This window comes from Leptosomus discolor, chromosome 10 (assembly GCF_034619465.1).
Source record: "Leptosomus discolor isolate bLepDis1 chromosome 10, bLepDis1.hap2, whole genome shotgun sequence".
NCBI classification, from domain to species: Eukaryota; Metazoa; Chordata; class Aves; order Leptosomiformes; family Leptosomidae; genus Leptosomus; species Leptosomus discolor.
In genome coordinates, this window is record NC_141400.1 from 9,694,663 (window position 1) to 9,719,550 (window position 24,888).

General features: G+C 60.0%; 1 protein-coding gene across 1 annotated transcript; it reads right to left on the minus strand.

Moving 5' to 3' along the window:
• Nucleotides 1-597: 597 nt before the first annotated feature.
• Nucleotides 598-23,177, minus strand: AFAP1L1 (actin filament associated protein 1 like 1). Its single transcript, XM_086470829.1, has 22 exons — nt 23,162-23,177; nt 22,968-22,979; nt 10,269-10,344; nt 9,996-10,048; nt 8,943-9,071; nt 8,289-8,372; nt 7,825-7,922; nt 7,556-7,667; nt 7,091-7,189; nt 6,190-6,401; nt 5,678-5,857; nt 4,880-4,966; nt 4,483-4,576; nt 4,185-4,337; nt 3,516-3,727; nt 2,946-3,091; nt 2,470-2,548; nt 2,219-2,336; nt 1,841-2,005; nt 1,411-1,589; nt 1,017-1,145; nt 598-621 (listed from the first exon to the last, which is right to left on the minus strand). Exons 1-22 carry the CDS (start codon nt 23,175-23,177, stop codon nt 598-600), a joined length of 2,457 nt encoding a protein of 818 aa, XP_086326955.1.
• Nucleotides 23,178-24,888: the final 1,711 nt, after the last annotated feature.

Consider the following 24,888-nt stretch of genomic DNA (forward strand, 5'->3'; position numbering starts at 1 on the left):
GACATGAGGAACCCTGAGATGAGACCCTGCAGAGCTGGGAGCAGTGAGCAGGGCAAACGGTCAGTGTCTCCGGAGTGTCTGGTCCTGAGCAGCTCGTGAACTCCAACAGCAAGGGGGCCAAAAAACCCCAATGAGTCCATGGTCACTTTGGAAAGTGTTAGCCTGGCCTCCAGGATCCCCAGGGTAGCACACACTGATCCTGATAGATCAGAGCGCCTGCTGGGCAGCGCTCACTGCCGACCCCCCTGCTCTCCTCTCCTTCTTTATGCACCACCAGGGGCACACACAAATCTTGCGTTGAACTCCCAGCATTGTGGGAGGTTCCCCCCAGAGATGGGTTTCCCAGTAGTATGTGACCCTGATCCACAAAGGACTCCCCTTCCCCACCCACCTCCCAAATCCCCCTCCCGCCCCCTTCCCCATGGTTTATAGTGTTGCCCACGAGGCAGATGGTGCTGCAGTGGTGGGACACGGGAAGACATCTCTCCCCACATGCGTTCCCAGCACCCTCCCAGTGCCTCGGAGAAAGGGGGCTTGTAGCTCCTCCATGAGCCCTAGTGTCCGGCGGGGGCTCAGCGGGCATTCACGCAGCCCAGCTTAAGTCTGCTTCTTTTCCCATTCCTGCGCAGAAAAGAAAAAAAGCAGGGGATGAGGAGACATCGCTGGAGGAGTGAGCACTGAGCCCTTCAAGGGCATCCCTCCTTACTGGGGACTTTGGACCACCCCAGCATCTTCAAGGGCTGAGGTCACTGCCGCCCTAGGTATCGTAGAGGCAATGCTCTGCTCCCTGCCCACCCAGCTCTGCACCTCCCAAATCTCCCTGCAAGCTGGGTTCATGCCAGCAGCGAGTGCCGCTGAGCTGGGTCAGCCTGGCTGCAGGGGACCCTTGCAGTACCCCTTGGCTTTTGGGGTAAGGAGCATCCCCGGTTCCAAAATTTCATGATCAAGCAAGGGAGACAGGACAAAGGCTGAGATTTCCCATGGGGCCAGGGAGGAGAGGGAGAGCGAAGCAGGACCTTGGCCTTCCGCAGCACATTTCCCTTGTTGGCAGGGAGGATGGAGGGACTTCTCTTCCTCAGTTCGGCTGCACAGTTAACAGGGACCAAGGGCTCAGGAGGGCTCCCATTTGGCTTGTTTGTAGTTTCCTGTGGAAAAGGGGGAGCAAGAAGGAGGAGGATTTAGGAGACCCCGGGAGCAAGGACAGCCACGGAAAAAAAAAAAGCACAAACTGTCACAAGGCTAAAACTGATGTGGCCAAACCTAATTGATGCTTCGCTCCCCACCTCTGTCCACAATGGGACAAAGCAGCAGGGATGTCCCTTTTTCCCCACGTGCTGCTCCCCCCACCACCCCAAGCACCATTGCTGGGGAAAGCTGGAGCCACGAGAGTGAGGAAGAAGGGATGCGTACCCCATTCTCAGCCTTGCTGGTGACAGCCAGCCCCAAGGCCGGCCCTCCTGCCAGTGACTGCTTCAGCCGCTCCTTCACTTCGGTCAGCTTGAGCTCCAGGTCGACGCGGCGCTCCTCCTTCTGCCGGCACTGCTCATCCAGCACCGCCACCCGCTGCTCCAGGTCCTGCAGCTTTGTCCCTGCTTGGACAAGCGCACCCAGCTCAGCACCTTTTGCCGGGGGACGAGGCCGTGGGGGACGGAGAAGCCACCCATGCTCCTGGCTGGGGACGCTAGATGGGGCTGCCAGCCCGGCAGCGTGCTGCAGCCAGCCTGGCTCAAGGCAACAATGCCACCACCAGCCCGCTGTCCCCATCCCACCCCAGCTCTGCAGTCTTCCCCCTGTACTTTTGGGCAGCGGCAGCTGCAGCACTCCGACAGCACCAACCTACCCGTGCTGCTCTTCATGGCTTCCCGCAGCTCTCGCTTCTCTTTCCGCAGCAACACCAGCTCGCTGCGGATCGATGCTTTCTCCTTCTCCAGCTTCTCCTTCTCTGTCAGAAATCGCCTGGCATCCTCCTCAGCCCGATTCTTCCCGTACCTGTACTGGTTGGCATCTGCACGCACAAGGAGAACCTGTCATGAAGGCTCCAGCCCCATCTGCACCGATGCCACCCGCGGTCCAGCTGAGCTGGCACAGCACAACTCATCACCCGCGGGCCAGGGCCAGCCAGCCCCAACCTGGCTGCAGCCCTCCTTGGGGAAACAGCATCCTCCCACACTGGCCAGGGTCCCCCTGCTGAGGTTTGCGGCTGAGGGTCCCCACTCACTCGACGCGTGCCTCTTCACTTTCACTTGAGGGTCCACCCGCCGTGACTTCTCACTGCAGGTGGAGGCATGGCGCTTCACCTGGGCTCCTGATGGCCGCCCCGGCGGCTCCTCTTTGGCCTGTGTTAGTGGTGGAAAGGAGAGTGTGCTGCAACACCTGCGGGGCCTTCGCAGCCTGGCCAAGGCTCCCGAAGGCATCTTCTGTAGCCCGGCCACAGTGGTGGGACAGGGTGAACCACGGAACTTTGCTCACCTGAACCTTCTCATAGGGGACGTCATCGTACACCACACGGGAGGAGTCTGGCCGGTGGTCCTGGGAGGAGCTGGCCCACCTGCAGGAGGAGGGATGGGGTCTTCCTTTCCAGGACATCCTTGCCAGCCCCTCAGTGTGCCCTTCCACCTCAGTGGGCTTCCTGCGTTGCTCTTCCAGCTTCACTCATGAGCACTCTACTCTACCCTACCCCACTCTACCATGTGTATCCCTTAAGTCCTTCACCAGTGTTGATGAAACACCTTCTGCTTTCCATCCTGCCTGAGGGAAACTGCCCTGCCTTGGGAAACACCAATCCCTGGTATGCTGGCTGTCCCCAGGATCACAGCACAAACTGTGTTCCAGCCCATGCCTTTTCTAGGGGGCACACAGGGCTGAGGATTGCCATCCCCAACCCACTGCTCTGCCCCTGGCACAACCCCTTCCCAGCCCGCGGCACAGCAGGAGCACAGCCTTACAGGTAGGAGTGCCTCACGGCCGTCACTATGTTGGCAATCGTCTCCACGTCCACGTAGTCATAGTGCAAGGCCTCCGGTGCTGTCTGCGAGCCCGTCTCCACCAAGAGGAGACCCAGCCAGCGGCCCAGGTCTTCGGAGCAGCTTGCCTGCAGGAGAGAGAAAAGGTTGGGGTGCACGCCCGGCTCCTGGCCCCTTGCCCTCACTCCTACCTCCTGCCACCCCGCTGTGGAGAAGGGCCCTCTGACATGAAGCGTGTGTGCAAGACTTAGGAGGGTCCAAGAGAAAGCACACAGGCATGAGCAGGAGCTCCAAGTCCCAAACACCCAGCCACCCCCTGCAACCTGCCTGCTTCAGCTCTGCCAGCCTCCTCCCTGCCTCTAGCCTGCACATACTTGTGCGGGTGCCCGTGGCTCACCCAAATGATGCCCTGGGCTTCCTTAAGGTGCAGGGGAGAGGAAAACAAGGCACTGCTTGCATGCAAGTGGTGATCATCGCAAGAGATGCTCTCCCAGCTTGGCAACCTTCTTCTCACAGGATCGGCACACCCTGCCCGCCCCGCCGCCTGCTCACCTCCAGCGCGGCCACCTCCTGCCCGTTGCGAAGGATGCGGAAGGCAAAGGGGTGTTTGGGGCCCAGCCCTGGGACCACCTCACAGCCCCGGAGGACGATGGCGTTCACGTGAGTCCGCAGGTCAGTGCGGTCCTTGTGGAAGTACAGGGTGTTGCCCTTCAGGCGACACCAGCGCTCCTTCCAGCACTGGTTAACCAGGACGCTGAGGTAGCCTGCGGGGTGGCAGGGTGGAAGGAAGGGTGTTAGCATCTGCTTGGCTGGACCTTGGGCAGGCTTTGATGAGACATGGCTGCCCAGAGATTATGGCATGGCTCCCTATTTGTTTGGTCGTTCTGTGCCTCAGTTTCCCCAGAGAAAGCCAGCTGGGACACCCTGGGCCCAGGTGAGGTGCCAGCTCAGTGCCACACAGCCTGTTTTCTGGAACACAGGTGACCCCTCACCGCTTCCCCACACACCATGGGAATTTGCAGAGCTGGGACTGGGCACCGTTTTGTAACCTGAGGCAGGATCACAGCCTTCCAGCAGCTTGGTGAGCTTGCCTCTATCCCACCACCCCCTTACCACCCATCTGCCTCCCATACAGCCAAGCTGGGGGGAAGGACACCAGCTCCCCACTGCTCCTGGCCCCACTCAAGCCAAGCCCTATCTCTGCCCCCAGCCCACACAAACCGCAGCAGGGGATGTCCTCCTCGGTGGAAGAGGTCTGCGTGTCCTCGGGGGAAGGCTTCTTCTTGGAGAAGCTGATGATCCTGGTGATCTTCTTCCCTGCTGCCCGGCTCATTGAGCCCTTCAGGTCTGCCAAGCCGCTCTTTTTGCCTTTCCCTGGAAGGAGGACAGGGTAGCTGTGTGCCCCTGGCACGTCACAGCATCCCCCCTCACTGGGAGAGGATGCTCCCTAGCTGTGGTGCACACAGGCAGCCCCCCTAGCTGGGGGGACAGCCTGCATGGCTGGGAGCAGGGGCCGTACCATGCTCGCCAGGCTCTCTGCGGGCTGCCGGGGAGCTCATCTCGCCGGTTGCCACACTGTCCGAGTCCGAGGTGTGCTTCTCCTGTGACAGCCGCTGCAGCGGAGGCAGAGCAGGCGCCCACCCTGTCAGCAGCATCCCCCTGCACAGCCCCCAGCAAAGGCCACTATTGGCCCTTCATCCCTCCCACGCAGGGCTGGGACATCCCTTGGTGCCAGGGGAGCTCTGTTCCCCTTCCCCAGCGGCGGGGAGCCCCCTAAGCCCCACAGAGCTGCTGCGAGGATGGGAAGGACTCCTCGCACAGCACCAGGAGCTTGGTGCTCCCCTGGCCCCGCGTTCCCCAGGCCTGGCTGCAGCAGCCCCAGGCAGCACCTCGGCAGGGCGGTTAGAAACCATCACCTTATCCAGGTCCATCTTGCACGGCATCACCGGGGAGGTGGGGGCTTCCATCCCACCCGCTGCCGGACTGCTGGCTTCCTTTATCACCTGCAGAGACAGCCCCCAGCAGCCACTCGAAATGGACCCAAGGGCCAGGGCCACTTTCCCTGGCTCAGCACACTCCTGTCTCACTGCAAGAGCTGGGCTGAACCATGGGGAGAGAGGTCCTGGTCTCTGCCGAACAGGACAGCGAGCGCTGCTTGGGGCACAAGCCTGGCTTGCCTGGGGAATTGCACACACTTTGGCCCCTTCAAAACTCTAACCAGTTTTGCAGATCTTGTCAGAGATTTTGGAAATTTCAGAGGTGAGGGACTTGGGTGCCAAGCTGCACAGTCATCCTGCCAGCACAGGACACCTCATGACTCCTGTTTTACAGGCAGGCACAGTGTGGCTTGCCCCAGCCATGTAAAATAACCCCGTTCTCCCACATTTGGGGTGACAGCTGCGTTTGTGGTGTGGACAGAGGCTCCTTTCCCACCCGCGGCCCCCACCTTCCACCACTGAACAAAGGCAGGAAAGGGCCACGGGGAAGAGGAGGGGGAGAGCAAACATCCCCACCCGGCGGGGGCTATCAGCGCTGGAGACGCCCAGGCCCTGGGAAGCGACTAGCCAGCCCCCCACAGCCGATAAGAGACAGGAGCAAAGCCGGCCTTCCAGGGGGCCAAGACCTTTCCCAGAGCAGCCCCCTCCCTGCCTCAGCCAGGAAGGATGCCAAGGAGAGTCTGCAGTCCCTGGGCAAAGCAGGGGTAGCCATGCTACCTTCAGCCACTCCTCAGCTTGCTCCTTGCTCTGCACGGCCAGCACCAGCGCCTCGGCCCCGGGCAGCGAGAACCGCAGCTCGTGCTTCTTGCGACGCCCGTCTTTGGGGACATAGATGACATTGCAGGTGCCCAGGGACACCTCCACGTGTGGCTGCCGGTCCTTGGAGCTTTTGTAGCACTAAGGGAATCAAAGAGAACTGCTCAGAGCTTAGCCAAAACCTGCCTGTCCCACTGCTGTGCTGAGCAGTGCTGGGTTCCCTCTCAGGATCCTCACAAGTGGCACAGACGGAGCTGGTTCCGTCTCTGCAACAGCCTCAGTTGTTGGGTCCCAAAAAAGGGGGGCCCTCCGTTCGCTTGCAAGAGAAGCGAGGGCAGCCTCTGCATGTGCTGCGGGGCAGCAGCAGTCTTGGGCAGGGTCTTGGCTTGGATAGTGCTATTTTTTCTCAGCTTGGACCCAACCACCCTCCTAACCCACCAACGGGTTTGTGTCCCCACCCGCTCTGGGCTCACCAGCAGTTTGCTGTCCCGTATGATGGTGAGCTGCTTGGCCCACTGTCCAAAGCGCTTCTTGCGCAACAGGAAAGCACAAATCCTGCAATCCTTCACCAGGTTCATGGAGGCTTCCTCCGATGGCCACTGGTGTGTCAGTTGCTGGCCCTTCCCCTCCTCCTCCTCCTCGTCATACGACTCGTAAGAGCTGCTCATTGCATCCGAGTCATTGTCTGGAAGAAAGAAAGCGAGTCACCCCAAATGGCACCCCGGGGCCCTGCCTGCTGGGCATGCTCCCACGCTGGCAGGGCTCCCCATGCCTGGCGGGCTCCAGCACAGAGCCTGGGCTGGGTGCCGGGATGGATGGACTCCGTGTCACCCTCCGAAAACAGCAGTGCTTTGACCCCGGCCATCTCATTTCCCTTCCAAACCAGGCAGGACGTTTACGGGCCAAACGCCAGTCCCAGGTGCATCTATCCAAACCCCTGGGCTGGCTTATTTCTTTGCAAGGCTCAAACTTTGAAAGGCTGGATTAAACCTTCTGCCTGCAACAGAGGATCACATACTGGCCCATTGCCCCACACCTCCCGCGCAGAGCAGGCAGGAGCAGGGCTCTGCAGGGGTGTCCCTGCCCTGGACCTCCTCTGCTGTGGCAGAGGCAGCTCATGCAGGGCACGAGAGCTGTGTAGGCAGGGACACCCCTTCCCCATGCTGGTGACAGACATGGCACATCCCTTGCACAGCACGAGGGCTTTGGCTTGCATGACAAACAGCAGTCCATGCTCTTTGCTGCTGCCTCCGACACGTGAGAGGTCCTTCAGCCTCAACCCCACCGACACCCAGCCCAGCACTCAAGCCCCCATCTCGAGGCTGGACTTTGCCAAAGCTCTCCCCTCCTTGGCGAGGGCACCTGGATACCCACAGGAGTTTTTTTGCTCCCCGTTCATCCTGGTGACAGGGTAGTTGCTGTCTGCATCCTCGTAATAGCCATCCTCGATGGAGTTGGGGGGGCTGGAGCTGTCTGTGGAGGAAGCAGAGGGCATCTGGGGCTGTTACACCTGGTTACCCCCCAAGGACGCTCTGAGCAGCAAGCCTGCAAGCTGGGCCAGAGCAAAGCACACCCTCCCAGGGCAACTCAGCGTTGGCTCCAACCTTTCCCCATCACTCTGTTCCCAGTCAAGCTAGAGCAAAAAAACTCCTTGCAGTAACAGTGCAGCAGGATGGGAAGAGAGCAGGACAGGAGTGATGCCGGTGGGAGCAGCGACGTTTCCTTCCCCAGGATGAGCCGTCACACCCACCAAGGGCTGCCTGCTTTGCCAGGCAGGCGAAGGGGTGGTGGTGCAGTGGGCAGCTTGCGGGGCTCCCCCCGCCCTCCTGCAGGACTCACTGCGGGAGGTGATGTACTCGGGGGCCTTGCCGGGGCCCAGGGGCAGGGCTTCCTCATAGTAATCCTCAGGCGGGGGAGTGGTGGGCAGCGGTGGAGCAGGGTCCACAGGAACCTACAGCAGAAACACCACCAGCATTAGCGAGGAGTGGGTCACGAGTCCCAGCAGCTACCTTGGTGGCAAGGGACAGGAAGGGGTGCCAGCCCCGGCCACTGCCACCTCCCCGCGTGGGTGCAGAGCAGACCTCGCAGGGGGGCGTTCAGCGACTTACATTTTTTGCCATCTGGCTCCTGGCCAGCTCCAAGCCAACGCCATCGCTGGTGTCCCCTTCCTCCTCCTGCATGTCCTGGAGGTCCCGCAGGTCACAGTCTGCCCCGGGGGTAAGCAGCAAGGGTGAAGTGATCAGTAAAGCCCAGAGCTTACTGATCCCCAGCCACCCGCTCCAGGGACCCCCAAGGCAAGCCCCCACGGCCCTTCACTGTGAAGATGCTGGGAGATGGGCATTGCTGGTAAACACAGCTGGTGCATGGAACCCCATGGCCAGCCCCCAACTGCTAAGGGGCAGCGGGAACAAGCGCTGGGGTGATGATACCCACCCTGGATACAAGGATACAGCTTTCACCCTCCTTCCCTGGGGCACCCCTAGAGCCCCTGCTGTCAGTGGGGACCCCGGGGCCAGCACTGCACCCACCCACCATGACCCCCGGGGCATCACACTGGGTCGGCCGCACGTACCAAACTCCTCAAAGAGAGACTCCACGAAGCTGGTGCCATTGCTGAGGGACGCCGTGTTGACATACATGTAGTCCACGTCCTTCCCTGGCAGCGAGGGGGATGCTCTCAGCCCGGGGGGTGGGCAGGGTGGCCGGGGCGAGCACCGGCACCCCTCCTCCCCACAAACACCAACCCAAGAGGACCCAAGGCCTGCTCGCCCCACCGTGCCACGAGGCAATCCTCTGCAGCAGGTGCCCCGGGGAGCAGAGGAGCCCCCAGGGATGCTGCTGCTGCCCCCTCGCAGGAGGGCAGGAAGGTGGGAAGGCTGGGAAGGCCCAGGTGCACAGCCCTCCTGGCCTTCCCGCGGAAACCCCTGTGCTCAGCAGAAACCGGTGGCAGGAAGACCTCTGTGAAGCGGCGTTTCCGCAGGGAGCAGCCCCCCTGCAGCCACGGCAGGGCTGACGCCAACCCCCACGCCCAGGGCGGGGAGAAGCTGGGAAGGGAGAGCGGGGAGCAAAGCAGCCCGAGGGGGCTGAGCAGGCACTGAGAGCTGGGCACAGAGGCAGCTTGTCCCTGCCCTGCTGGGGTTTTGGCCAGGACCCTCCAAGGCAGCTGCTGGGGACACCCACTGCCCCTGAGCACAGCCATCGGGCACCGCAGGAGCAGGACACAGACCTGCGGGTGGCTGCAGCTTCTGCAGGATGGTGGAGACCGCCAGCTTCTTCTCCTGCGTGGTGGCACTCAGGTACTCGTGGTCCAGCAGCTTGAGCAAGACGCTGAGCTCTGGGAGGAGTTGGTCCAGCACTGGGAGGAACAGGAAAAAGCCCATCAGCCAGGGTGGTGTCAGGGTGCTGGGGTTAAGACAAGGCAGAAGGGACTGGAATGTGTGGATGACCCCAGGACAGGAGTCTTTCCCAGCTGGCCCAGCACAGCTCAGGCGGTGTTTGCTAAGTGCATACGTGCTCCTTCCATGCACAAGCTCTTCCACCTGCACGCAGACACCAGGATGCAGCCTGCTGAGCCTGTGTATGGAAACACCAGCTCTGCAGGCTACTGGACTGCTATCAAAGGGCTCAGTGCACATATTTTTCCACGCGGATAAGACTACACCTCTGTCTGCCTGACAGCATATCGTTCCTGCTGGTGCCCCCACGCTGCAGTGGGTGCTGGGTGGTGGCAGAGAAAAGGAAGGAAGGAAAGGAAACCCAAATGGCATCTCCAGAGCCACCTGTCAATGCCGACTGGGGAGAGATCCTCCCACCCCTCACCTACTGGGGGACATTCATATTCCCCAGCTGTGCTCAGACCACATGTGACCTCCCAGCCCAATGCCACCTCCACAGGGTCCCCATACACAGGCTAGAGTCTTCCTCCCCACACTCACCAAGAGCAGCGCCTCTGCCCTGCTGTCACTCCTCCTCTGTATCATCCCAGCTCATCCATGCTGCTCCAAGGCCACCCCACTCTTCCCTCCAGGCATGGAGTCACTGCCCCAGAGGAGAGTTCCCTGCCCCATACAGGCAGCCTAAAAGGTGTTCGGTGAGGGGACAGGTACTGCAGCACAGGAGGGGCTTTCCCCACCCAGCTCTGTGTTAGCTGAGCCTTGTTCCAACACACACAGCCCCAGGGGTGGCCAAGGGGTTAAAGCAGCTGAAATCTTGGCAAAGCAGAGCCACACCAGAAGCCACCGCTCATCCGCTTTTCAGTGTGTGGGATCCCAGTACTCACCAGCTCCTGGGCTGCTGCTGCACCAGAACATAGCATCAGCCCAGCAGACAGAACTAGGCAGGGAAGACAGGGAGAGTCCAGCAAAAAGCAGGAAAATAATTCACCACAAATCGCCATTACAGGCACAACAAATAAAAGTCTGGGTCTTCTCTTTGACATGGTGATTCTGCACGTGCACTGACATCTTCATCCCAGGTCTCTGCCTGTACCTTATCTCCTCCAAGCAGGATGAGACAAACCTGAGTTGGATCTAAAGCCAAATGCCCGTTTTACCCAGGATCATGCACCCGCTCAGATCCACTGGCATCCAGGGTAGGTCCTGCAGAGTCTAGCGCCTGCAGGGGACGGCCTGCATTGGAGAGGCCAAGCTCAGGGACATCAGCAAACCTGCAGCTCTGGAGGCTAGAGCGTGGAAAAAAAAAGCGCTGCTGTTTCATCCAGCACAAGCGTGAGTAGGATCCCTTCTCTTGGCAGCAACCAAAAGTCAGCACAGCACAGCTGGGGCAGTGTACAGCTGGCTTTGGGTCTCCAGGGACAGGAGGAGAGGCCAGAGGTGACCACAGAGGCAGCTTGGACGTGCTGACTGATGGGGATGGTTTGCAAGGAGGGGAGAGTGTGTGCCCCAGCAGCACGGAGCATCGGGGACACCCTGCCCGAGCTGTACCCATTCCCACTGCTGCCCCCCGGGCTCTGCAGTGGCCTGAGCAGAACAGAGCTGGGCAGCAGAAAGGGCTGGCATGGGGCGTATTTCCCAGGGGAAGGGCAGGATGCTGTGCTGCTGCAGCTGATGGGAACCTCGTTACTCATGTTCTTTAACGAGCTTCTACTGGGCCCTATCCAAACACCACATCCACTCTGCCCAACGCCCATCAAAAACTGGGCTGCTACAGGTTTGACCCAGGATTTTGGGTGCCCACCTTCCACCCCTGTGAGCCACAGCGCAAGAGCACGGAATGAGTCACCAGCAGGAAGCAGGCTGTCACTGCTGCCCAAAGCAGGGACAGCGCAGTAAAACCAACTGCTGTTTCAAAGGTTTTCAGCTGAAGGGGAGCCCAACACGAGTGGGTTGATGCAGATCAGCACCCGGCTACAACGAGCCCTAGGACAAGGAGACAGCGTGCGCCTGGCCGCAAATTGCCACCTCCCCAGGACGCAAGGCAGGATACGGCTCACAAGCCTCTTCCTGCCGCCCTGTCTGATGGGCTTCTATCTCTACAGACCTTCTGCTTCCTCCCTCCCCAGCGCCAAGCTAAATGGCAGCCTCAGCCCTTTTGGCAAGCGCAGCTTTGCCAGTGCCCATCTCCTGTGGGCAGGCCAAACCAGGACAGGTAGTCCTCAGGTAGGGAGAGAAGCCTCAGCGCAGCTCCAGAAGGAGCAAGCAAGCCTGGGGAGCTAGCAGCATCCCCCAGCTCATGGGGAAGGAGAGGGAAACCACAGGGGGAGTGGGGCTCCTGCTCCTTGAGCTGGAAAAACGCCCCACAGCAGACAGGCAGCCATGGGAACCAGGTCCCGCTGATGATCCGCTCGCTGTTGCCCTCCAGCACGCATCCCCTGGGGTGGGGATCTGCTCCAGCTGTGCAAGAGCCTCCTGCGAGGGTAAGCACTCGGCTCCCATGGCCCTCTCCTTGCCCCTCTGCAGAGGCAGGAAGGGAGGGGAGAGGGGCAGATCCTCCCTGGGGTGTTTGCAGAGCGCTGCACAGGCAGGATGGGAGCAGGCACCTTCTCAGTGATGTGGTGGCAGTCTCCAGGCCAGGTGAGACATCCTCCCCTGCAGGGCTTGGTGGGGCAAGGGACTCACAAGGAAGCAGATGGGACAAAAAGCAAGATGCCTGCCCATCCACCCAGCACCTGCAAGCATCTAGGGAGACACCCATCTTCCTGCCGCCCCAGCTCAGCAGGCTCTCAGCCAGCCATAAGCTCCCACAGAGGAGATGTGGACCACGCACACAGCTTCTCGAAGCCTAGGCCGCAATGCTCACCAGCATCCCCATCCCCTGCCGCCTGTAGGACATCTCCCATCGCAGCCACCAGCTCCTGTGTCAAGGCTTCAGACCAGCCGAGGGCAAAAGGGCCAGAGGGTTTCTATTAATAGTAACAAAGCAGGCGGCGTGCACGGCGAGGGGGATGAGGAGACCCCGCTGTGCACAAGAAACGAGAGTGTCCGATAAGCGAGGTTTGTCACCCAGCATGGCAGGCGGGTGAGCTCATCAGCAACGCCCCAAGCGCCAGCTCTGAGCCGGGGCGCACGAAGCGCGGCGCGGGGCGAGCACTGAAGGCGCCTTTGTTTTCCCCCAGCTGAGCTGTCCCCTCCGTCTCCCTTGTTCAACGTCCTCCAAAATACAAGGCGGGGGCAGGGGGGGCAGTCAAAGAGGCCTGTGATCCCGGGAGGGCGCACGGCCTGCTGAGCCGAGCCTCTGCCCCGGGGAGCGGAGGAAGGGAAGGAATTAATTTCCTATGGTTGTTAGGCTTCCAGCCTAAATAAGGTTAATGGGGTGGCTGCAGGAAGCAAGGGGAGATTGCTCCAGGGTTGCTGTGTGGAGGGCAGCAGGGACCGATGGGACTGACCCAAGGTCACCTGGCGAGCAAGGACCAGCACGTTGCTTCTGCCATAGTGGGTGGGAGCAAGCACAGACCCCGCACCAGCCGGCATCTGCACCCATGCTGCGGTGGGCAGGGGACTGGGGTGTTGTGCCGAGGGTGGGCACTGGTGCTGGTGCACAACCCTGCCCTTGGGGGGCTCTGGCAGCCACGGCATGAAACCGTGGAGCCAGGGGACAGAAGTGGCAGTAGGACATCAAAGGACTCCTGGGGGAAAGGCGGCACAACATCAGAGCAACCACAGGCGCTGAGCAGGTGACGCAGCCGAAAAGGGACCTTGCGTCCCCCACCCACCTCACCACTGCTCACTTGCAGGACACCTCCGGCCTCGCGCCTGCCTCTGGTGCTGACAAATGGCTCCCACCTGCTGCTTTCTTCTGGGGCTTCTCTTCCAACCAAAATCCTGTGGGACTGCACCGCTTCGCTGGGCTCAGGCTTTGGACACAGGCATCCCAGGACAGGGAGCAACACCACACTCCCCTCCCAGAAACTCACTCCTCTCCACGTTTGCAGCCTGTCCCGCTGCTGTGGTGGGATGGGGAGATGTCAGCAAGGTCTCTGAGCCTGGGAAGGCCAAGAGCCGTGGCAGCAGATGGCTTTAGCATTAACTAACTCAGGCTGGATGGGCTGGGAGGACCCAGGGCAGCTTTGCTGGGATGGGTTGAGCCGGGGTGAGCCAGGGGACCAGCACCAGGATGCTGCTGTTGTTCAGGACAAAGGGGCAGTATTTCCTCTGTTGCTAAAGCCTGTCTTAGAAGCAGCGCCAAGCATGCTGCTGGCAGAGGAGCTGAGTCCCCTCCAGCACCCCACCACCTCTCTCCACCCTGCACCCAAGCCAGCTTTATTTTTAGACCCCACAAGCACTCCCCCCCGCTCAGGGACTCGCTTCCACAGTGCGGAGATAAGGGTCCGGGCGCAGCCTGCAGCTGCAGAGCCCATCTCCCCCTCCTTGGCCTCTGCTCCATCACAGGAGCAAAAATCAGGTCTTGCTCCAGCAACCTGCAGAGAGGAGGAAGAGGAGGAGGAGGAAGATGCTCCGGCCAAGCCAAAGCAGGAGTTTCCTGGTGTACAGACCCAGCTTTTGCAGGGGGAGAGATAAGACAATGTGCATAGAGTTGTTATCCCAAGCAAAGCCAGTCTTCGGCCTGAAAGAGCCCTGGGGAGGGGAGATGCTGTTTCACAGCACCGTAATGCTGCAAGGCTGCTGCAATGGGAGGCGCACGGGGTCCCCTGTCCTGCAGCCACGGCTCTCCCATTCTCCGCCTGGCCCCAGCCACGCTTCCTCCCGCGCCAGGTGAAGGCTGGGGGCGAGGGGGGCCAGGGGGAAATCGGATGCTGGGAGTAACGGCCATTGTTTGTAGCTAAAATAAAAAATCCTTCCTGTTGGCGCGGGCAGGGCCCTGGGACACTCTGCCTGCCTGCGTCGGGCTGCTTAGAGCCGCCACCGGCAGTAAACAAACATTTACAGCTCCTGGGATGCCATAAATAGGTGGGGTGTGGGCCAGGGAAGGGGGCACAGCCAGGGGCTACCCCGGCACCCAGTGACAGGCAGAGATGCTCCAGCCCCAGGAGGAGCCCTGCAGGGAGGTCGCTTGCCCTGTGGGACAGACGCAGCGCTGCTGGAGAAGTTGCTTGCAGCACACAAACCACTTTGCCATCTCCACAGGTTGATGTCAAACTGCCTGCGAGAAACACCTGGGATGTGCCTCCAAACCTTGCTGCCTGTCTCCAGCCTCCTCCTGCCCCAGCATGGGCTGTGGGCATCACCAGAGGGGCGATGCCCAAAGCGGGTGCTGATGGTCCCCTCCAGTCCTAGCATGCTGCTTCCCACCCCGGCGGGGCCAGCTTTCCCCTGCCACTGCTCCTTGAGGAAGGCCATGGCCTCTTGAGCTCTTTGCTGAGCTCCCGGGGCAGTTCCCGTTCCCAAGGAGGTTTCTTTCCGACGGGGAGGAGGCAGGCGCACAGCCGTCAAGGAAGTGCCTTGGCGGGGGTGGCGCGGTGCTCCCAGAATTGTTCCTTTGTGCAGAAGACAGGAGAACAGACCACTGCCTGCCTGCACCCTGCCTGCGGCCACTGCTTCTCCGGTGCAGGCAGGTGGAGCACCCTGCCAAGCAGGCAGGAGAAGGGCAGCACTCAGCCCCAGGGAGGCGGCAGGGGTGAGCAGAGCATCCCTGCCAGCCACGTTCAGCTTCCTGGCAAGCCATCACCAGCTGGGTGTGGGGCAAACTGGGATGACTGCAACAGGCTGGCAGGACCAGGAACACCAGCCTGGAAAGTACCTCCCAGCACGGCTGTCACTACAGCTAAGGAGCAACTTGGCGTCCTCCAGCCCAGAGGGTTTTTAGAGAAAAGCCAACCATTAATGATCACACTTGAGCTCTGACAACATCCCATAACAGTGGAAGATTTGCTAAGGGGCCACTCCATGCACATGAATCATCTCCTCCCTGGAAACAAGGGCCCCTTGAGTGGGGCGGGTGGGGGGAGTGCCTCTGACTCACATCCAACAATGTCAGCAGGAGCCTGAGAGCTTGGGACTGGCTCTTTCGTGGCTGGGAGACACCAACCTTCCCGGCTCTCCAGCTGCCCCGGATGGTGCCTCTTCCCACCCCTCACTGTGCTTAACACCCTTCCCCTTAGCCCCAGGAGCCCAGCAGCTGTCCCTGCTCCCCCAGCAGCTCCCAGCTTGGGCACCGCAGTGTCCCTGAGCATTGTAGAGCACAAGGCGTGCTCAAACTTTTTGACTTGTCCCCCAAACTCCCGGCACCTCCTGCTGCCTCGCCACCGCACCACGGCATACCCTGCACCCCGCCAAGCCAAGCCGCAGCAGGCAGGGCGAGGACGCACATTTCCTGGGGATGTCATCGTCGAGACCTTACAGTAACTAATACCCTTAGCTGATAACCTTGGAAAATCAGTCCTGGGAGATGAACACGAAACCTGCTTGCTCAAGGGGCAGAAGGTCCCCCGCCAGCTCTCCCTCCCGGCACAGTTGCCCACTGGCTTCTCTCCTTACATGAAGGAGCCCGCAGGGTTCTCAGAGCCCCTCTGTCCCATTCCAGCCCTGGGAGAGGGGGAGATGAGCAACCAGAGAGGTTAAATAGCAAGAAAGCTGCCCTGGCTGTGCCTGCTGAGCCTCCTTCATCTGTGGCCCCATCCGCTCCAGATGCACACCCCAGCGCTGGCAGCAGCTCGGGGGGGATGACTCCTTTCCTAGCACGGCCCCAGCAGCGTGGCCGTGTCAGCCGCTTTCAGGAGCACTTGTGTGAAGGGTCCTGCGCCTGGCCCAGCGCCTTTGCCAGCAGCAGCTCGTCTCCCTGGTATAAATAGCTCTGCAGAAAGCGTTATCATATGGCCTTGCTCCCAGCCACTCGCCCACCTCAGCAGAGACCAGCCGAGCAGCAAGTCCAACCTGGGGCAGAGCAGCAGAGCCATGCTCTCAGCCAGGCTCTCCCTAAGCACCCCCTGCTTCACGCTGGCCTTCTGTGCCAAAGCAGTTTCTCAGAGTCCTTGCCACGTCCCAAAAAGTGGAGAAGAGCAAGGGGAGCTGCGGTGCACGCCCAGGGCTGATGCTCTGCCTGGTGCAACCAGCCAGTGCCGAGAGTACGGGCATGAGGGAATCAGCTGCCGGAGCAAGATCCCCAACATCCCCATCCCAATGCACTCTTTTCTGGGGGAGAGACAGTTTCACATCCTCCCCACAGTCTTACATATGGAAACAGGAGTCCTGAATGGAGAGAAGTGTAATTACAGGCCAGCAGAGCCTGCAAAGTCCAAAAATTATCACACACGTCCGTGCCCCTGCGAGATCACACACTGCAGAAACCATCACTGACTGCTGTGGGGCCAGTCAAGCCTCTTCTCTGTGTAACTGGATTAAAGGAAAAACTAAAGAACAAAGGGATCATGGCAGTTCCCTTCCCACCCAGCCCCATGCCGGCAGCACACCCCTCGCAGCATGGCCCAGAGGGAGCGATGCTGCCCTGCAGTGAAGCCCCAAGCTGGGTCAAGACTCTCCTGGCGATGCCCCTACTCAAGAGCATGGCTGCAGGTGGAAAATCTCCCACTCAGTGGCAACAACCGCCCCAGGGCTGCAGCACCCTCACCCTACCTGCTCCACTTGGCAACCCAGTCCCCTTGGGCAGTGATGCATGGAGGGGTGCCACCTCCCCAGGGAGCCCTTGACGGAGCTCCAGCGCATCAGGGGGGCTGAGGCTCTCCAAACTGGCATCACTGCTGGAAGAAACCCCCCTGGCAGCACTTCTTGTGCTGCAGGGTACGTCCTTCTTCACAGCAGCTCACACCAAAGCAGAGCAGCTTCACAAGTGGTGCAGGTAATAATTAACAGGCTGATTAAATCACCCACAAACATGTCCTGTGACCCAGGCAGATAACGACCCTCTGGTGCCCCACGCTGCAGCAGGAGTACTTCTCCAGGGGCTGCTGGCTTTACAGCCCTTTCTCTGCCTCCTGGAGAAGATTGTGGTGGTTTGCTTTAGCTCCCCAAAAGCAAACTTTATCCTTCTAACCCAAAGAGGCTGCAGCTGCCCCCACCCCAGAGGAGGAGAGGGTGATTTCTGGATCGCTTTCTTCTACTGCTGAGCACAGCAAGAAGTTGAGCAAATAAATGCACCCAGGTGAGATACTGCTCAGTGACCCTGCTCATGCCCCCGGGCAGGGCACGGGCAGCCTCCTCCATCTGCCCCTGGACCCCTGAACCCCAGCAGGCTTCTAACCCCAGGTACAAGTTGTTTCCAACCACAGCTCAGTCCAATCAACACAATTAGCTCTGCAAATAGGCATGGATCAGGTTCAGTACTTCCAGGCTGCTTTTTGAAACCCGGTGCCAGCCTCAGTTAGGTGTGTGGCAGGATGCTCTGCCGGGCCAGCCTTCTCCAGAGTCTGCTGGCTGGAGAACACATTTAAATAATGAATGAAAGAGAGAGGTTTGAGATGCCCTTTAAAGGAATAGTCAGGCAGGGGCAAGACCTGCTGAGTAATGTATAAAAAACAAGCTTCAGGCATAGGGGAGATGTTAGGATTAGTCAGAACCCAAAATAAACTGTGTTTTCGCCAATCAAAATTTTGGTGTCGGCCTTTTCCAAACAAACTCCGCAGCACAGGGAGCAGCAGGTTGGCCTGTGTCCCCCTCCAGCACCAGGAGAGGCCCCGGGACCAGTGCCACAGCCATTTGCCCACCCCTGTGAGCACCCTCTGTGGTGGGCAGAATGCGGGGAAGCCTCCCCGGATCTCACCTTCCTGCCTGCTGCTGTCTGGGATCTGAGAGGACCTGAAGCTCTCACCTCCCTGTAGCCCTTCATCTCCACCAAACCTCAGCCTCCAGGACAGCAGGAATGACAGCTAATTGCAGGCACCGTGGTGGGAAACCCACTGACTCAGCACCCCAGTGCTGATGACGGCTCTCCTGCGGGCATGCCCTCCCCACCACCCGGCGCCCAGGTAGGCACAGCCGTGTTACCACCCAGGGCCGGGTGGGTCCTCCAGCCCCCAAATCTCCAAAATGGACACCTCAGCTCCACTAGTGGAGGTGGAAAGTTCTCTGCATCCCAAAAGGCCGCTCTCCCTGTCCCCTACATCACCTTTCCCTGAAGACAAGATCCAAAACCTCTCGGATGCAATACACGACCTGCAGGAGTGAGACACGGCAAGCCCGGCAGGGCTGACACACCTTTCTAGGAGGAAGAGTCACACGAGGCAGTTGTGCCTGGACCCTCAGAAGAGGAGGGTACGGGACCCTCACGTAGCAGGGTGTGGGCAGGGAGGGTGTGGGATTTGCAGGAAGGAGCTGGTGGATTAGCCACCAGCCAGCTCTGCTTTCGCAAGCGCTTTCAGCCATGTTGTACAGTGTGGACCCCTCTTTTCAGGGGTGGTGGGAGGAGAAACCACAGACCCCCTGTGGGGGAAATATCCCCACGGAGTTGGGGGGAGGGAGACAAGCACCCAGCCTCCTGTGTGAGCATCCCTGCCCCGAGCCTGGCAATGCCCAGGAGCTCAGGAGCTGTGCTGGGCATGGGACCCTTGCCCGGCAGAGGGATTGGGACCCTCTCAGCGGCCACGTCAGCCCTGTCCCTGCAGCAGAGCGATGTTCCCGGGTCGGGGCAGGCAGGGCCCGGCAGAGGGTCTCTGCATTTGGGGGCCAGGGCCGTGCTGCCCCGGAGGACCCTTGGAGGGCAGGATAAGCGTATTTTCTCAGCTGAGAACAGCCCTTCCGTTTCCTTCCCTTGCCCAGCTCCGCCGGGAGCATCAGGTGCAGCAGCAAGGCCACCGGCTGGCAGCATTTCCTACCCGCTTAACCCCTGTGGGGCAGGGGTGGAGAGGCAGGAAAGCCAGTTTATCCCGGTGGGAAAGCTGAGACGCTTGAGCACAGGGGAAGGTGCAACTGCTCTGGTTATTGCCGATGGCTCCGTCAGTGCCAGGACTGGTTCACGGTATCTGCTTTTAACCCCAAGACTCAAAAGCCAGCTATCAAACCTGTTGCTACATAACTTCTATTCCTGGCTCTATCCTTTACAACCTTGGTTTCCCAAAGCGTAAGATGACACTGGGACCAGCTGGACAAGGAGCCGAAAAGGGGCTCTTCCCCCATCACCAATTTGGGTGGGTTTAATGTTCAAAAAAACCCAGAGGAAAGCCAAAGCCATTCTTCAAGCCGCTCTTTACACATCCCCTGCTAATTGCCAGCCATCAGGGCATACCAGCATATCCCAGAGCTCCTTCCTATCACTTCCAGGATCACATGTACACGAAATCCACTTCAAAAAAGAAAAAAAAAAGAAAAAAAAAAAAAGGCATTTTGATCATGGAAACCCCTTGCAGCAAAGATCTGTTTTCGTTCCAAACTGTTACGAAATGTCAGTGTTTTCCCTTGCCTGCCAAAGAGCCTGCCTTTGATGCGACGGGAGGCGTATCAGGAGCAAAAAGGGAAGGGGCTGCAGCAGCCGTGCCGTGGGGGGACCCTGGGGGAGGGAGGGCCAAAGAAGTTATTTTCATCCTTCCCCACTGTGGAGGCTGCAGATCATCAGCGCAGTGTCTGCAGAGGGACATGAGCTCCCCAGATGCCACTGCTTTTAGTGTCGCAGGGTGATGAAAGGCAGGCTGTTGGTGGCAAAATGGGTGCCCTCCCTGTGGGTGGCAGGACCTGCTCTATTCATCCCTTGGGTGCCCTGGCAGGGGATGCTGGCCCCTTGTTTTCGAGGTGGCAGGGCTGGCAGAGACAATGCAGAGCTCCTTGGGAGATGTCCAACCCAATTGTCCTGCTGCTGCCCTGGAAGAGTGATGTTTAATAGATATTTTACAGGAGTGACAGTTGTGCCATTACTTTTAACGTTCCTTATGTGCAGGAGGAGATGCGTGTTCCTCAGGAGAGAGCTTGAGCTGTGCCTGACTAGATAATAGCCAGTGTAGGGAAGGGTTAAGAGGTTAGGACATGAGTCTAGGATGCCAGAAACCACTTCAAGCCTCCACTCGGCTAAATTGTTATCTTCTGTCCCCAGCAAGTTATTTGGCTACTGAACAACAGGCAAATCTTGAGTCAAGCCCAGTTTTCACTCCCTGTCCTTCTCTGAAAAGCCTTTGCACTATTTGAGACGAGACAACTTCTTCAAAACCTTAAACAAAGTTTTCCTGGGCTGGGATAAGAACCACCCGCTGGCTGCAGGCGAGAGGATTTCAGGCACATCCCGCAGGGCTCAGCGCTGCTCCGTAGCAAAGGGCACGCCGTCAGCCTCGCAGCGCAGCACATTTGCACCGGAAAACAGCATTTCCAGGTCAAGAGCAAACGCGGGAAAGAGGCAGGTTTTCCAGACAGCCCAAGCAGATAGGACAGTCCCCAGGGTCCCTGACTGGAGGACACTACCCCACAGTCAGTAAGGGCACCAGCCCACTCCTTCCCCTCTCCAGCAGCCCTGGCCGCAGCAGGCACCCATGATGTGCAGGGCCAGGCAGGTCTGTGCCCCTCCAGAGCAGCCAGGCTGGCTTCAACAGGGATCCAGTACCGACAGCGAGACCCATTTCCCCCGGTTCAGGGCAGCGGTGCACACAGAAGGGTATCGGAAGATACAGAGAGGCAAATAACTCCAGGGCCTCCCTGCTCCGCTCCACATCAGCATCCCTGGGGTCGCCTTCCACCTCGCTTTGCCTGGCATGGTGGGGCTGGGGCAGCCCATGGTGGGCTCAGGCCCCTTCCCCACATGCTTCCCGGCTACAAACAGGCGGTGGCCCTGGGCAGCTGACTTTCCAGCGGAAGGAATGGCTGCAATGCGGGGGAGAGCTCGGCACTCGCCTGGCGCGCTAACAGCTGGCCTGATCTGTGTTTCTCACCCACTCCGCACCCCCTTCCACCGGGCTACGTGCACGGGGTGGACGGGATTCCTGCTGCCAGCTTGCAGGCGGCAGGTCAGGAATGATCCGGGCTCCCTCCCACCAACCCTGTGGCCTCCCCATTCCTGTGGGCGAGCTGGAGCCAAGTTTATCCCTGACACATCTCCACTGGCTTTGCTGGATTTAGGTCCCAGATAAGTTTGGTGCAGGACCTAAATTCTGGTGGCACAAAAGGTCAGGGAAGAGTCACTAATGAGGAGAAGCCATGTGCGAGCATGGCCCTGATAGAGCAAAGGCTCATGGCACAGATCACCTCCCAAATCATGCACACATGCACTTCTCCATCAGCACAATCTGAAACAACTTCACGAACAGCCCACAGCACCAATTCCCCCAGGTAGCCACTGGTGTTGAGCTGAGCCCTGCACTGAGTGCTGCCTAGCCTGCTGGGGAAAGCAGCAGGCTCAGCTGGAGCACGGAAAGCCATGAAGAAGCTGGCAGATCATACAGCAAGAGCAAGTCAGGATACACACAGGGCTTGAGTGGAATTCCAGGTGAAGAAAGGGGCTGCTAGAGAGCAGGCAGAGGCTGGGAATGGGACACAGCTCCTACCCACCACCAGACCCAGCACCCCTTGTGCTAGGGAAGGGAGCCTGGCGAGACCCCCACACCTTCTCTCCATGAGCCACAGCCCCCAGAGGGATCCAGTGGCTTTGCGTGATGAGCAGGAGGTCTGAGGAGATTTACATTAGCAAAGAGCCATCCAGGTGCCAACAGCAATTCATCACAAGCACTCAAAGCAGAGCAGGTGCCAGCGAGGGGGATAAAACAGCAGAGTGACTCTCCCCTGGCAGGGACAGCCGGCAGAGCGGCCGCACCATGCCCAGGCCCATCTCCACGATGCTCCAGGATGGTTTCCGCAGTGTGCGAGGCACCCTCTGCCCTTCCCCACAGTGAGGTCCCAGGTTTCATTTTTGGGGTGGGCTGGGATGCAAACAGGGCAGCTTCCCACCACCTCACGCCGCAAGAGAACAGGGAAGCTGAAACCCTCTACTCTCCCCTCTCCCCATCAGTGAGGTCCTCTGGGACCTTGAAGGACAGCTCTGGGACCACATGTCATTTGACAACACTGCCGCTCCTGCAACAGCACCTCCTTCAGAGCTGGCAAAGCCACCCTGTCTGGCTGGCTGGCAGGCAGACTGAGCCGCAGCCGTGGGGGAAGGCTGTCCCCGTCACCGTCCTTGTCCCCTCCCGGGCTGCTGGGCACTGACACTGCTCTGAAAGCTGCAGCCCAAGAGTCAAACTCCTCATAACTCTGCGGAAACGCCACCCCATCCTTTTACATCGGGAAGGGGAACTCTTGACCTTCAGGTCTTTCTGGTGCTGACCCAGAGCTGCAGAGGCAGCACTGCCCGAACAACCCTGTGACTTCAGTGTGGTCCCAGCCTGCAGAGCTGGAGCAATGCCCCTGCCCCCCCCGTTACCATTTTTGGCTGGTGCTTCTGTAGCACCTCTGTGGACTGGTCAAGGGCCAGAACCCCCGTGCTACACCATGTCACCACCTGCTCCTTCTCTGCAGCCCCGGGCCACTGTTCAGCAGCAGCAAGCAGCAATCCCCCTGAAAGCCTCCCCGTGCTCCCTCCAGGGACCTGCCAGCCCCAGCAGAAAGCCAGAGCCTTCTCTGCAAAGTTGGCCCAAAGCCCTGGCAGGTTTATTCCTATCCCAGATCAAAGCCCAACAGCTACGTGAGCCCTATGCCACAAGCTGCAGGCGGGAATCGCACACATGTGGGAACGCAGCCGCTTCCCAGCAGGGTGGGGATCAGGCCCTTCATGGCTTTACAAGACCACCGGCATCTTCCCCAGCTCTCCGGATCCGATCAGCTCCATCTGGAAACACCAGTCACCTCCCCTTTTACAACCATAATTTCCCCTAACAAGTTCTTACACCCCCATAGTCTTGCTTACAAGCCGCTGGCTTTTCAGCCATCTAACCAGCAAAGGGAAAACGATACCAGTTTGTGTCCCAACTCACCCTGCCGCAGGGCTGGTGGGGGGCAAAGGCACCCTGAGAGCAGGGTCCCACATCGATCCGGTGAGCTCGCTTGGGAAAGGATGCGCGACCCCCCAGCCCCCACGGGACCGCCAAGGGCATCCCCCATCCCACGCCCGGCACGACGGGGAGAGGGGATGCCCGTGCCGGTCCCGTCTCGTCCCGTCCCCCCTTACCGCTGAGACGGTCCATGGTGCCGGAGCCGCGGGCAGCACCGGCCGCCCCGGGAGGCGCGGAGGGGCGAGTGTCACCGGTAGCAGCCGCCCGGCGGGGCCGGGTTTCGGGTTCGGAGCGACCAATGGCTACGCCCGCCCCTCCCTCGGTGCACGGCAGCGCCCAGCACCGGCCCGGCCCGGCACGGCACCGAGAGACCTCCCGGAGGTGTCCCCGCCGGCAATGCGGGCGGAAAGTTTGTCCCCATGGCTGGTGACCCCCACCATGGGCACCCTGCAGCACCCACCTCCCTCCCGAAGGTGTCCCGGGGTTCCTCCCCCCCCGCCCCCGCCCCGTGCGTCTCCCCCAGGGGCTGCCCCACACCGGGCATTGAGCAACCCCAGCACCCGGAGAACCGCCCCCCCCCCCCCCCCCCCCCCGTGAAGGGTGGGGGTGCAGAGTGGGCCATCTCCACCTGCCTCCTGCCTGCCTGCCCGTTGGTTTGGGCAACTTTGGGCAAAGGTCCGCAGCCCAGTGAGCAAGCACAGCTCCCCCTTACCACCTCCCCTCCCAGCTCCCCCTGCACCCAGACCCCTTCATATCTGCACCCTCCCGGTGTCCCTCGTGTGCCCAGCCTCTGCCCGCCCATGGTGCTCATGGCACCATCACTGTCCCTCTCCAACAAAGACCTCAGGGGAGAGCTGGGCTTGGGAAACTTCTGGGGGGCGTGAGCAGGGGCAGCGACTCCTGGCACCTTCAGGACAATTTCTCTTGGCCTCAGGACTGCAGCCGAGCCCTCCTCTGGGGACAGCAGGCTGTGACAGAGATGTGATTCGGTCACACATACCCAGTTATCACTTGGGAAAGCAGCAACTGAACTATCAGACGTGCATTAACAACCGGCCTCGGGGGCTTCCCCATTTGGGGCACTCTTAGCCCAGGACGGTACAGAGGCAGCAGCCCCTCTCGCACCCCCCACCCCGTGCCCAGCCGGTAGCCAGCCCTGCCTCACTCTCCCCAGGCAGCCCCTGCCCAGACGCTGCTCCCTGCCTGGCCAGTGCTTGCTGGTCCATCCCTTCTGGATCCAGCCCCATTTTTCTCTCGTAACGTGGGGTCACCTCCAGGGCTGTGGTTGGGGCACAGGGCACTTGAAGGCCAGGTCCGCCAGTGCTGCTGCCTGCCGGGCTCCGGCTGCTTTGTGGTTGGGACTTGCAAAGCAGCCAAAGGAGAGCGTGGGCTCCGGCAGTGACGGCTTCCAGGACAGGCGCTGACGCCCCCACTGCTCCTCCCTGGGTGCAGGTGGGCGCTCTCTGCACACCCGGGGCCATGGGAGACCACGAGTGTCCCACGGGGGTCCCGTTGCCCCTGAACAGTATGGGCTGGAGAGGCTGGAGAGGCTTCCTTGGCTCTGAGAGATAGCCCTGAGCCTCAGTTTCCTCACCTTTGCCATGCAGGTAGTTGTGGAGAACAGTTAGTTACTGTTCATAAAATGTCTTGAAAATGAAAAGACTCCTGCTGTTGTGTTATTAATAATAATATTTTCCAGGCTTTATCACTGCTGCTAGAGATGGAAGTTTCTTATAGCCACAAATGCTTGAGCTTGATTTAGGGAGCTATAGTTCATATGAGTAAAATCATTATAAATAAAATTGGTTCATTTACTGCTGCACTAAAGCAGACGGGAGCAATTACCAGTGCAACATTGCCATCTCCAGCGCAGTCCCCAGACACTTCCATGCCAGCATAAAGC

Coding starts and splice junctions, on each gene's coding strand:
- AFAP1L1 (XM_086470829.1), bottom strand. Junction 3,728..4,184: donor GGAGGACATCCCCTGCTGCG/GTTTGTGTGGGC, acceptor GCCACCCCGCAG/GCTACCTCAGCGTCCTGGTT. Junction 622..1,016: donor ATGTGCTGCGGAAGGCCAAG/GTCCTGCTTCGC, acceptor TTTTCTGCGCAG/GAATGGGAAAAGAAGCAGAC.